Source organism: Planococcus citri, chromosome 5, assembly GCF_950023065.1.
Source record: "Planococcus citri chromosome 5, ihPlaCitr1.1, whole genome shotgun sequence".
Taxonomy (NCBI): domain Eukaryota; kingdom Metazoa; phylum Arthropoda; class Insecta; order Hemiptera; family Pseudococcidae; genus Planococcus; species Planococcus citri.
In genome coordinates, this window is record NC_088681.1 from 52766666 (window position 1) to 52780157 (window position 13492).

Sequence of the window (13492 nt, forward strand, 5' to 3'; positions counted from 1 at the left end):
TTAACATCCCAAAAAAATCTTTCGAATTCTAAAATTTTAAAAGCCAAAAGAAAATGTTTGAAAGTCATTATGAATAGGTATCTATGATATTATTAGGAAAAATAGGTATCTTTTTCTCATATCAGTCGGCAAATTTTCAATCGAACCCTCTCCTCCTCCCCTTTCCTAAGAAAATCTCTATAATAGTTTTATCCCTCGAAGTGGGGCCAAATTATATTCGCCCGGACCCACATTGGCTCTCGACGGTCCTGGATTCAAACGTTTCAAACTGACAAAAATGGATTTGAAAAATATGAGCTCAAGTTAATCGAAACGACCACGAAGCCAGGTAATCCGAATTTGAGACACTGAATTCCATTTTCGTCTTCTTTATGAAGAGTTTTCCGAAAAGTTCACCAGAGGTTCTAAAATAGCATCATAAATCGATTCGATAAGTCCAAAAAAAGAATATGAACCAAAAATTTTAGCTATCTGGTTTAATTTAATGAAATTTTAATTTTTTTCTATGTGAAATGAACCAAATTATTGTATTTTTTTTTCAAATTCTCCAAAAATCAAAGTATGGAATTCATGGCTGGAAAATTTGACCCAAGGTCCGGGTGCCAGAAAAATTAAAAAATTAATTTGATGGATCGGAAAAAGTTGAAAAGAATCATTTTTTTGAAAAATTGGACACCCCGTAATAGTTAGGGTTTGAAAAGTCATTGCTGGCAACATTGCTTTCTACAAATTACCTGGTTTTTATGTGTTTTTTTTTTTTTTTTGAAAATTACAAATTTTATTTCTTTGGGATGTATTTTAAAAATTATCCAAAAATCAAAATTCATCACCAGGAAATTTGGTATGGCGTTTATTTGTCAATTCAACAAATTTTCAGTCGGTTGGGCTTGGGATGCCCGAAAAAAATTTATAGGACTTTATTCATTAGTAATACCATCAATTTATTACATTTTATGCCTTTGAAAAAGTTGAAAAAACCGTTTCTCTCAATGAAATGAACTCCTCACAAAAAAATCAAAATTCGAAAAGATTCAAAAAATTAACCAATTTTCATTTTTTTGTTGTGAGTGTAATTTTTATCAACTTTTTCATGAAATACGTCAGAAAGAGGTCAAAATAAGACAACTGAATAAATTTAAACTTTTTTTGATATTTGAAATTGAAACTTGAATTTTTTCGACTTTTGACTTTTTTTGTGAGAAGTTTATTTCATCGAGTGCAAGGGTTTTCTTGACTTTTTCAACAAATAGGTACGTAAAAATAAGGGTCAAATGGGTCAACTTCACCTATAAAAACTTATTTTTATGCTTTAAATCAAAAAAATTGCATTTTTTCGAAAACTTTACATTTTTTAAAATCAACTTTGCAACATGGTACCATTTCAATTTTTTAATATGTTATTCAGCATAAAAGTTGTCCATAATATATTTTTTTCAGAATTTTTGATAGTCGAAACGATATGAAAACTACGTTTCGAAACTTTTTGAGCTAATTTTTTGTACGAAAAAAAGTGGCAACACTGATTTTTATGATATCACCAAAAGGTCTTTCAAAACTCCTAACTATGGGAAAATGTTCCATTTTGGTAGGTATCGCGGTTATCGAGTAATCCACTGCTGAAATGGATGACATTTTAGGTTCGCTGAAAACTTTAACACCCCCTGGCTGCCTTTAAAAATGGGCTAGAGGGCTGCGATTTACGCCATTGGTCATCCCTTCGGAAGGTCTTTCCATAGGAAAAATTTCAAAAAAATCGCCGAACCCCCCTACCACTTCTTGGTCCAATTGACGTGGAATGATCCAAGTTTGATTTCCTAGGCTATTTATGGTAATGGGGGGGGGGGCAAAAGTGAAATATGGGCTGATTTTGGACAAGTAGGGACCCAAACAAGGGTGTTGGAACTGGAAAGTTTTCAATTTTAAAATGCAGTCCAATGTTTCAAATTTTTCACATTATGAAAAGTCGAAGGGTTAATCGACATCAAATTTTTTCAACAAGAGGTCTGAAAATTTCACAGCATGATTTTTTCACCCGAGGTAACAACCGAGGAGGGTAGAGGGAGCTGAAACAAAAAAAAATTGGAGAAAAATGCCCGCCGAATACGAATAAGAAACAAGATTTTGATGTGACGGGTTCTGCGCCAGGAGCACTTCAAATGATTACATATCAGCAGGAATTCGGAGTTTTTTCGGCATAGGAATGATTTTCCTGATCAAGTGAACTACAATTTCAGTACGTCAAGATCATTGTCTTTCTTTCCCATCCTGATTCTTTCACCTATTTACTCGACTGAATTACAAAATACTCCTATCTCCTCGTAAATGATCCCGAAATTAATTTTAAAAAATTCGTTTCGACGATTTAAAATTTAATACGGCAACATTAAGGCTAATATTTTATGCGAAGGATAATTTAAGGCAAATTAAAAATAATTAATTGCCTTTACCATATACTTTCAGGGGTACGGATATGAAACAGTCATCAAATGTGAAATCGATTTTAATAACACGCGAACGCCTAAAAAGCTAAACGGACATGGGAAAAGGCCTTATCGTGTGAGCACGTTCGCTATAATTTTCCACATACTAATAAAAAAAAATAATATTACAAAACGAGTTCGAGAGCTATATAATACACAACGACACATCGAATAAAGATAAATTAGACGAATAAGCAGATAAGCATTTTTGACGAGTCAAAGCGACGGATGGCGTTCTCCCTTCATCAGCACGTATATTTTACGAGTATTTGAAAAAACAAAAAATTGATATAACTTACTCGTTGATTATGATAAAACGGATCGATATCTTCTAAAGGAACCGATACTAATTCGGCTGGAAACTGATTATGTAATCTGACTGGCAACGGGACACCTTGTTCGAGAGTAGCATCAGGTTGTGGACCTTCGTCAACGTCTTCTTCATCGTATCGTGCCTATACAAACGTAAACAATACGTTTTATATCGTCCATTATACGCGTAATTTTCTCTCGAATTAATTACAAACTACTCTCGGTATAAGTGTAAGTCTATACTCGGCTTTTACAATGGTTTAAAGGAAATCACTCGGCTAAGTTACCGCTAAAAATTAAGTACACGCCTAAGAGTTACGATGGTATGGTTGGATTAAAAAATAATAAAAAGCGTTCCACTAGTAAGTATTTTACGTAGGTAATGGTATCAAAATGGTTGCTTTTTTTTTGGGGGGGGGGGGATTTTTTCGATCAATTATGCTCGACTCGTCGTGTCAAATTAACATTTGCTTTTGGAAATATGCGGCGTGTGAATGAACCTTTTTTTCTTCTTCTTCTTCTTCGTCTTGTTTCGAATTTACTCTATAGTGTTTTATTCACACACACACACACAGCACATCTGAATAATTACGTAGCTGGGTTATTCCTATTGTAATATTACGAATAATTAAACTACGCAGCAAATTACAACGCAGACCAGTTGCTCGAAGGTAATTGGCTAAATTAATTCTACGCTATGATTCGGGTATATTCTCTACTGGGGTGAAGGCTTTTAATATTATAAAATTACGTTTATCAAGCTAGCAGGTAGGTATATCCAATCAATGAATTGCTTATAGTATGTGTATGATACACGGTCTCGATTCATTTTCATCCAATAAATTTCGAATGAGTAGCGATTCATTAAACGTATCTCTATCTAGTATAGTTACTAAATAGGAATATTTACATATGGTCTATATACGTATTACGTCTACTATAACTCTAAACAGGGTAACACAGGATCACAACAAGTAAAATCGTAGTATAGTGTACTCGAAATTCACACGCAGCCATACAGAGAGAGAAAGAGAGACTCATCGATGAAAAAACCCACCTCAACCCTTACCGTAGGACGTCTAGTCGTTTAAACACGATAGGGACCTGAAAAAAAAAATACTATTCGGGTAGGTAGTAAGCTCTCGAACCTATTCAGACTACGTTCTACCATAAATCAGCATATTCGCGTGTAAAATAGTCCCGAAGTCGAGCATTGATTAAGCTTTAAAATGAAATCGAGTATCGATCGTTTAATTTTACCAACTTTAAAATACAGGTACACTCGAAAATATTGATTCGCGTTTCAAAAATGGTTTTGAACGAAACAAAAAAAACGTAACAAGTATAACGCAGAACTGAATTTTATACATCTGATTAAAAACAAAACGCGATCTGCGTGTTCGACTGTAAGGCAGCTCAGTCAAATAACTGGGTTCAGTCATGCAAACGTTATTTTTTCTTTCACTTTTATATACAAAACATTTTATTCAAAGCCTTAAATATATAGTTTGTCGAATACGCGAGAACGATGATGAAGAGCGAGAGAGAAAAGAGAAAAAAAAATAATAAAAAATCTGCACACTATTAACAGGCACCGCGAAAAAGCAAAAAAAAAAAAAAAATCGTTAAATAGAAAACCTCACGAAATTAAAATTATCCGTCGACCTGGCACAAGGCACACCGCGATGCAATTTTTTCCCATTAACCGAGTCGTTTATACGGTTTTTTAAGCTATAGACGTGTCACCTTTTGTATGTATATGTACAATTTACACAAGACGGTTATTATTATTTTCGGTGACTTTTTCACTTCTTCTAAGACTGCGTTTCTCATTTTCCGGCGAAATTTTATTCATAAATTAATAAAGAGACGTCCTCGTTGGTCGTCGTCGTCGTCGCGAGGTCGACAAAATTCAACTTTGCTGCAAAATTTTACGAGCTGAAAATACGTTATTTTAGTTATCTAGATGTTGTGCTCTGCCTCATTAAGCTTATATTCTGAAGTTTTCATTTTGATGGTGGAGAAGGGGACGAGAGGAGGGAATGGGATATAAATTTTCAGGTTGGAATATCAAAATATCTTTTATTTATTAAAATTAGAATGAGGCAGCACTTTTTTTGTGGTAAGATATGAATGATCACGATTTTCATTAACAAAACTATTAATATTCGTTTCAACTTCTTTACGATCGAGGTGCCTTCGATGGGTTGATGAAATCATCATAATTTCAGTCCCAAATTTTTATAGTAGGCATGTGGAGGGTGAAAGTGTCAAATTTTGGAGGCTCAAATCTCAAAATTGATAGAACTTTGAGCAGATTTGAAAAAAAATTAGATATAAAAGGGCCCATAGAGGCTTCCAATCCGAAAAAATAAATAAATATTCGAATTCGGCGCCCTCGCATTAATAGGAAACGACATGTCACACCAAATTTTCATAATTTTTTAACCCCCCCCCCCTCATTGGAGGCTTGAAGGGCACTGAAGGGTCAAATCTAAAAAATATGCAAATAATCGAACTCAGCATCCTTGAAAACCAAACAAACGATACGTCACATGTCATTTCCAAATATTTTGAAATTTTGACCAGTTTCAAGCGCAAGATTGGGAAGGGGAGTTGGAAGGGTCCAATTGAAAAAATAAGCGCATATTCGAATTCAATGCCGTCGAATCAGTAAAAATCGATATGTCACTTAATTTTCATGATTTTTACCAAAATGCGGAGCCCTTACCCCCCTCCCCCCACTTTTGAGCGGATTGAAACTGCTTTTTTTTTAAATATTGCACAACAGAGGATAAAAAAGCACCACAGCTGTGATTTAAATAGGTATCAAACTTTTTGTTCAATTTATAATTGAAACGTTCACAACTTATTCAAAAAGAACGAGAATGCCCACCTGAGCGAATCACTCGTGAACGAATCGATCACTATTTCGGACAAATTTTTCACAAAAGACTTGAAAGAACCAAACATTCCAAATGATTTTAACTTACCAGATTAAAAGTATAATCAAGAGATCAAGACGTTCGCGAATGATTCGATCGAGTTGCAAATGAATCATTTAATGACTTCAAAGAACAAGACATTTACATTTGAATTTTAAAGACTTAGCCAAAACCAATCAGAAAAACCAGAATTTGCAACTTCATTATCAAGCTACCAGTAAAAGTGAATCACTCGCGAACGAATCAATCAGTATCTCGATGAATAATTCATTCATCCCAACGGATTTTGAAAAAAAAAACGAGTCAAAATTGTCAACTTCATTTGAACAAAAATTACTAAATAAAATTTATATCCAACTATTTTTTTTTCAATTCAAACCTTGTAAATTATCATTTCGTTCGCGAATGAATCGATCAAATCGTAAACGAATAATTTTCGAATGACTTAAAAGGACAAAACATTTGTACTCAATTAATTACTTTCGAGCATTGAGCGTAATGAGTAACTGAATCACTCACAAACGATTTGAACAAATCGTTCAAAAACAAAAGATTCAAAAGAGCCAATCATTATTGAGTAGTTCACGAATGATTCGATCGAGTCACGAATAAATCTTTCAAACCCCGAGTTGAAAAACGGTGTGTTTTTGAAGAAGTTATTCCGGAATGATTTTCAAAAACTAGTAGTTCGTGAATGATTTGTTCAATTGATGATGGATTCGTTCGCGAACGATAGCCACATCAACTATGCACGAATCGATCATTTTGGAGTAAATTATTCGTGAACGATCCATAGTTTGAATTCGTTCACGAATTTCGCTCAAAAATGTGAGCTATCAAATCTCGTTCGAGAACGAAATGGTGACATGTTATTTTTAAACACTTCTATGTATTTGAGAAAAATTGCAAAATTTTCAAACAATATTCATCAGTAAGAATCATTTTCAAAAACTGTACTAGTTCGTGAATGCTGTGTCCGAAAAATGAACAATTCGTTCGCGAATGAATCTCAAATATGTACCTACTACTTTACTTCTCATTAAAGTCAATCAACATAAGTACAAAAAAAAAATCACTTCAGAACAAATCATTAGCAATTGCAAACAGCTCGTAATTTTGAATGATAGGCAGATTACGTTTAAAAAAATTTAAATTATCAAGTCAGTAGTTCGTGAACGATTCATTCAAATGAAAATTTGTTTTTCGAAAAAGATTCTGATACTTGATACTAAAATAAAAATCTTCGCAACAGGTCGAGAACGATTCACAGGACTTGAGTGACAATAATTACTTGAGAGCAGCCTAATCCACAATCAAAAAGATCATTCACGAACGACTCACTCATCCTGTATTTTAAGAGTCGTGTGAAATCAAGTATCACGAAATCGAATCATTCAGAAACATTGGTTCGCAATAACAAGCGACGAATTTTCAGAATTGAACGAAAAAAATGTTTCTTCTTTCTTCGTTCAAATGAATCAATCCAAAGAACGAATCGTTCACGAACGTCTCGACATTGAGGAATGTTCAAATATTTGTTTGCCCACAAAGTATTCTTACGATTCATTTCATAATAATTAATTTCAGTCAAAAATAATCAATTATTGAAAGAGAATCGTTCGCGAACGACTCGACAATCATCGTTCTATCCTGTAAATTTTTCACATTCTGCACAAATTCATGAAATCAAATCATTCAACGAGAGTTGACAACTTTTGAAAATTGACTCATTACATTTCATCAATGAGCAAACGAATCACTTCGCTGAACGAATCGTTCACGAACGACTCAACATTAAAAAAAATTCGAATCATCTACAAAAAAAAATCATTCAATTTTTACCCAGCACTAACAATTCCAACAGACGACTTTTTCGACTCATTCAAGAACTCACACACCCAAATAACGTGCAAATCGAATCATCTACGTGCAAAACCCATAAAACAACTCATCCCTCTACAAAAACGCCACAAATTCCCGAAATAACCCAAATTCTCCGACACGACGAAAAATTTCTAACTTATCAACTCCTACAAAAACACCACCGACAAAGTGTTGAGAAAAATAAACGCGAATCTCGACGACGTAATAATAAACATCGTTGTCATTTCAACTCTCGAGGATTCACCCAAAGCGAAAGAATTTAAAGGTTGATAGAACAAATTCAGCAACGACGTCGACATCGGTTGAATTTCAAATTCGCAGCCAACTCCGAGTTGTTATTTTGATCTTCATCGTCTCGCAAGTTTCACATTCCACGTGCCTCTCGCAGTTTATAATTTTCTTTCAAACAAGGCCTAAAAGTACGAGATTCGAACCTCCCCCACCACGTCTGCAAACACAGTCGTTATTTTTCATCGAAATTTCCATAAATTACCTACGAGAAATTTCTCGTTGACGTTTGGAAAAACACAGAAAAGTGAAAAAAAAGAACACGACGCTAAAGCGAATAAAATCACAACATACCGAGTCGTCGAATCAACAAATAAACGTGAACTTTTCAGCGCCCGCCGCGAGAACGAAGCTAAGAAATCGACAAAGACGACGACGACGAATCAAGCAAACGAAAAGTTAGATAGGCTTTTGGCTTTTGCTAAGGTTATCAACCTTTTTACTCGTACGAGTATGTGCTGTATTTTTTCTTCTAATATCCAAGGCTATACACAGTTTCCATACGCCGAAGTTGCTCGAAACGACGAGTTTAATTTTAAAAACAGGGCACATTTTTACTCGTGCGAATTCGAGCCAGAGTGTAACGAAGTTAATTAGCTCACTTGACCCATTCGACGTCGTACACACAAACGACGATTACGAGAAAGAGGGAAAGGGGTAAAGAGGCAGAAAAAACAGCCGCATTCGAAGGCTTAATTTATGAGAAAATCGAAAATTTTCAGATAATACCTCATTACGTTCATAAATAACTGATTTATGACCCGAGCAGGCCTTATATTGTTTTACTATACACATCCATATATGTGTACACATCGCGTATGGCGATTATTTTCAACCTTCGCATGTTTAGGTAAATATTAATTTTAAAAAATTAGCTTTCTCGTAGTTCGGCTATAGCTGTGTTTTTTTTTTTTTTTAATATGTACAAATTAACCCGGCCATATAATATTACACACGATAATATAGGTAACTACCTTTGCTCAGCCTTTTTACTCCTTCCCCCCTCCCTTGCCCTATCAACTCCACACCCTACACCTTTTCGACAGTTTCGTCGTCGTTGTCGTCATCGTCGTGTTTCAAAATTAAAGCGATTTAATACGCTTTACAAATTCCACATGATTCCGCAATATAATTCCAAATATCCCAGATACATCACAATACGCTTACGTTAAATAGCGAAATACCACGAAAAATGAAAAAAAAAAAAAACGAAGAAGGAAAAAAAATGAATAAAAATGGAATGCTAATGCGCGGTCGTGTTTTCTCCCACGTGTTTCGATTACTATGCATAATGTATAGTTTCGTATTTCAAATATTTTTCAAGAATAAGAAATATACCGCGAGTAGGTAGTACACACGTAGCATAGTATATTATAGTATAAGACGCGAAATAGTCTTGAAAAAAATTGCGAAAAAGTCGACTGTGACTTAGGTTTTGAGTGCGAAATCCAGTGCAATATATTTTAATGTACAGTGAACTACCTACTTCATCGACGAGTGACGATGACTCTACACTCTCGAGCTGCTTTTAAGGGTAGGTAGGTATAAAGCGAGACCATAATACATACTAACAACTAGTGTATGGTACATTCTATACATACGTTTTATGATTGTAATATCTACCAGTAAACACTAAACAGCGATGAGGGCACCAAAGGTCACTATTTTTTTTTTCAGTGACGTTACGAAAAAAAAAGGCAAAAAAGGCAAAAAAATCAAGAAGCTTGTGGAAAGGGATTCAAATAGGTATACTCGTATGATCTAGACTTTTTCTCTACACTCCACTACTAGCTTACTTCTTTTTTTGTTTTCCTCTGAGGAATCTGTTACGAATGAAAACAAAATTAAACGTAAATATCTTGAGTATAAAAATGACGACTACCTACATGGATGAATTCATCATAAAAAATACAATGAGAATGATCGTAACTAAATTTTGTACGACATGGTGGAAAAATTGTCAATAGAGGAATATGAATTTCAATTTAAGCTACTTGGGAAAAAATTCATCGAAGAAGAAATGTGGTGCCAAAATTTTTCAATGCTACAAAGCTTTTCACTCAAAATTATGAAATTTTGTGGGAAAACTGAGCTTGCAACATTTTCTAACCAGTGATCTTCTTGAACTGGCTCTTTCCTCGTGGAAAATGGAAGAATCAGAACCACAAACGATACCATCAAAATTTCAGCAGATATTTTTTAGTAGAAGAGTAGCAACAAGAAACAAGAGTTGGAAATTGTGAAAAAAAAATCTAAAAGTTCTACTTTTCTAGAGAAAAAAAAATGTCCAACTGAGTTCATCAAATCAAAACAAGGAGAAAATGCAATGCAAACTTCGAAAAAAAATAAACATTACGTAGGTGTATCAATTGTAACTTTTTTCGAGCTTTATCAATTTTTCTCACAAGAGAACCTTTTGAATTCACACTTTTCGATTTGAAGAAACCAATCTTGATCGACAGAGCATGTCTTAAGACCCCCGTAACCAAAATTTTAGGCACTAAAAATAATTTTTGGGTTCTTGGCAGATGTTTAAGAAATTAGAAAAATTAAAAAACGGAGTATCAAGGACGATTTTCAAACTTTTTATGAAATTCTTTAATTTTTATATTTTTTTGAGCAAAGTGAACCCATGTTTTGGCCATTTTGGGGAATTTTGAAATTTCTGAAGAAATCTGAAAACTTGCTGAAGGCTTAAAAAATAATGGAGTAGCCAAATTAGACGATACCTTGTCAAAAAACTAGATCACCATTCACCATGTGCCTTCTTTGAAAACTTAATTTTTTTCACTTTTCCAAAATTGGTCAAAATTCAATTTTGAACTCGAATTCCTGAAATTTCACGATAACCTCAGCTCTTGAAACTGTCAAGATCGATCAAAGTTATACTCGCAGTGTCTCAGGTTCATTTTTGGTCTTTCCAGAGCGATTTGCAATTCTTCGAGGAGATTAAAAAAATCGCTGGAGCCTCCAGGATGGTCTAAAACTAGTAATTGTTGATGTGTGAGAGTTGAATCAAAGGAATTAGGCATTCAGTTATTCACATAGGTTCATTTTCTTGAAAAAAATAAATAAATAAATTGCATGAAAAAATTTGAAAATTACCCTTAAAATAATTTTTTAGTGTTTCTAAATTTTTAAAAATTCTCCATGAAAATCCAAAAATAGACTTTGGCATCTGAAATTTTGGCTACGGAGATTTCAGGACAAGCCTTTTCGATCTGACTTGGTTTACATAGTTCGAATGAGTGTGAGTTCGAAACGTTCTCTTGTTAGTAATTCATTATAAAATTCCAACATAATTTCAACAAAAAAAAAAAGGACGACGGTAATTTTTCACTTTTATTTTTCTAAAAAGATTACTTTGCTCGTTAAAATTTTGTAATTTTCTTATTTTTTTGTTTTTTTCTTCAAATTTTACTTATTCAAAGATAGATTTTTTGTTTATAAATTATTTTCTCATTTTTTTTTGGGCTTTTCTATCTATGAAATTTTTTTTTAGAATACCTAATCAGATTTTTTTACTCCACAAAATTACATTTTTCAAAATATGAAAGAAAATTTGTTTTTTTTTACTTATTTCTTAGGATTTGAAATTTTCATTTTTTTGTATTTGAATCGGATTTTTTTGAGATTTTTCAGCTTGATTTATTTACTTTTTTTGATTTTTTAAACATTTCTGACTTTGAATCTGTTTTTATTTTTTTATTTTTAAAACTTATAATTTGGTTTATAAAACTACTTTTATCATATTTTTTCATTATTTTTACCATGTTTTTAGAGTGAAAAAAATTCTTCATTTTTTTTTTGTTTTCATGCCAAAAAAATTTCATCTTCTTCAAACAATTAAATTACATTTTTCAAAATATAAAACAGAATTGGATTCTTCACTGATTTTATAGGAATTAAAATTTTCGTAATTTTTTTAGAATGAGATTTTTTAGTTTTTATTTCGAGGGAAAAAATTACAAAAGGCAAAAATTTCGAATTCTGGCAGAAATTTCATAACTACTCTACAATTTTGTTTCTCTTATAATTGTTCTTATCTTTTTTTTGGTAAGATCTACAGACTTTTCCAAAAATTGATGCTTTCCAACAAAAAATTTTTAAAAAATTGAAAATATTCTTTCATAACAGGAAATTGATTTTTGAGAAAAATCCAAAAATTTCCAAAGAAGAAAAATGATAAGAAATAAAATTGTAGAGCATGAAATTTAGCATTTTCAAAATGAGTGCAATTTTTCTGAGAAGTTTCGTTTATGAGATATTTTAAGCCAAAATTCAAAAGCTCGACACCCCCCCCCCCTATCTTTTCTATGTCCAAAATTCCAATTCAATTCGCTTTTTAAGAGATTTTTAATAACTTAAAAATCCACCATTTATTTTTTTCTCAATTTTCTATAAAAATAGTTTGTTTTTCCAATTTTTAAAATTTGTTTCGAAGGATTCAAATTTTTCGAAGTTTCAAAAAAATGCATTAAGTATTCTTCTGATCATTTCATTTTCATTTTTTTGGAAAAATTTTAGGAGGACTTAAATCTTTTTAATCAAATTGTTCTCATATTTCTTTATATTTCACATCAAAAAACTGCTTCAATTTTTCTGCTGATAGAAGCCAGTTAAGGTGTCATTTTTGATTTTGTTTTGTTTTTTTGAAAACTAGAAAATTTAATAGTTTTATTTTCATCATATTCCTATAAAATTCAGTATTTTTTCACACAAATTCGAAACTTTTGTCTTAAAAATTTCATTTGAAAATACCCCAAATTGAAAAATCTCCTATTCGTACCAAAACGAAAGACTCTTCAGAATTATAAATAGGTCCTGTTCTGAAACAAAAACAAAAACAAATGTGACCAAGACTGAATGCAAACTTCTGATTTTGGTCGTTCAAAGACCAACTTTGACAGCATGTTACACAGGTAAACGTGACTCATTTCTCAGCACCACATTTCTACTTGATTCTTTGATGTATCGAGATATCATTTCACAACATATTTTACTATTAGGTACATAAAAGTAAACTGAAATTATCCTTTCACGAGGTAACTTTTCAATTCATCTCTTTTAAACGTTCGCCAGAACAGCCGGTTAATATTCAAAGACCAATAAGAAGCCCGCATCACTAATATGATTACAATCTAGTACATTATAAACATACATAATTACAATATCTTCACTCTAAAGAGTTTTGATTAAATTTTCGTTATCTTTGAGATACAATTAACCTTAACGATCATCGTATATCGTTGAAGATATCGCTCAAAGCAGCTTAATAATACACATTATAAACAATATACTCGTATATGGTATCCGTTAAAATCAAATCATTTTCAAACTTTTACCCAGCACATATCGAGTAGGTACTCGGTAAAGTACATAAATGATAGGTAGACAGATATAGCCCTACTACCTATCTAAAGTTTTGAATTTTAGTTTAAAAAGAAAAAAAAAGCGTGATATTGGTGGGAATATTTCAACAAATGGAAAATAATTTTACAAAAACCGAATACAGATTATCGTATACCTACACGTATTCTGTGTAGGTATTGGCAGAGAATATTTCATCGGTGAAAAGAGGTA

The 13492-nt window shown here is 32.7% G+C and overlaps 1 protein-coding gene across 6 annotated transcripts in view; it reads right to left on the reverse strand.

Annotated features, from left to right (window-relative positions):
- para (paralytic) overlaps positions 1–13492 on the reverse strand; it is a 231388-nt gene that overhangs the window by 73346 nt on the left and 144550 nt on the right. For 4 of the 6 annotated variants that reach the window (XR_010559142.1, XR_010559144.1, XR_010559141.1 and 1 more), the window contains exon 5: positions 2780–2935. Coding sequence is in view for 1 of the 6 variants with exons in the window: in XM_065366779.1 (XP_065222851.1) it covers positions 2780–2935 (156 nt within the window). In the remaining 5 variants the exon portion in view is untranslated. Of the gene's footprint in view, positions 1–2779; positions 2936–9705; positions 9733–13492 lie in introns of all 6 variants that reach the window. The other 2 variants (XR_010559143.1, XR_010559140.1) reach the window with 1 other exon arrangement.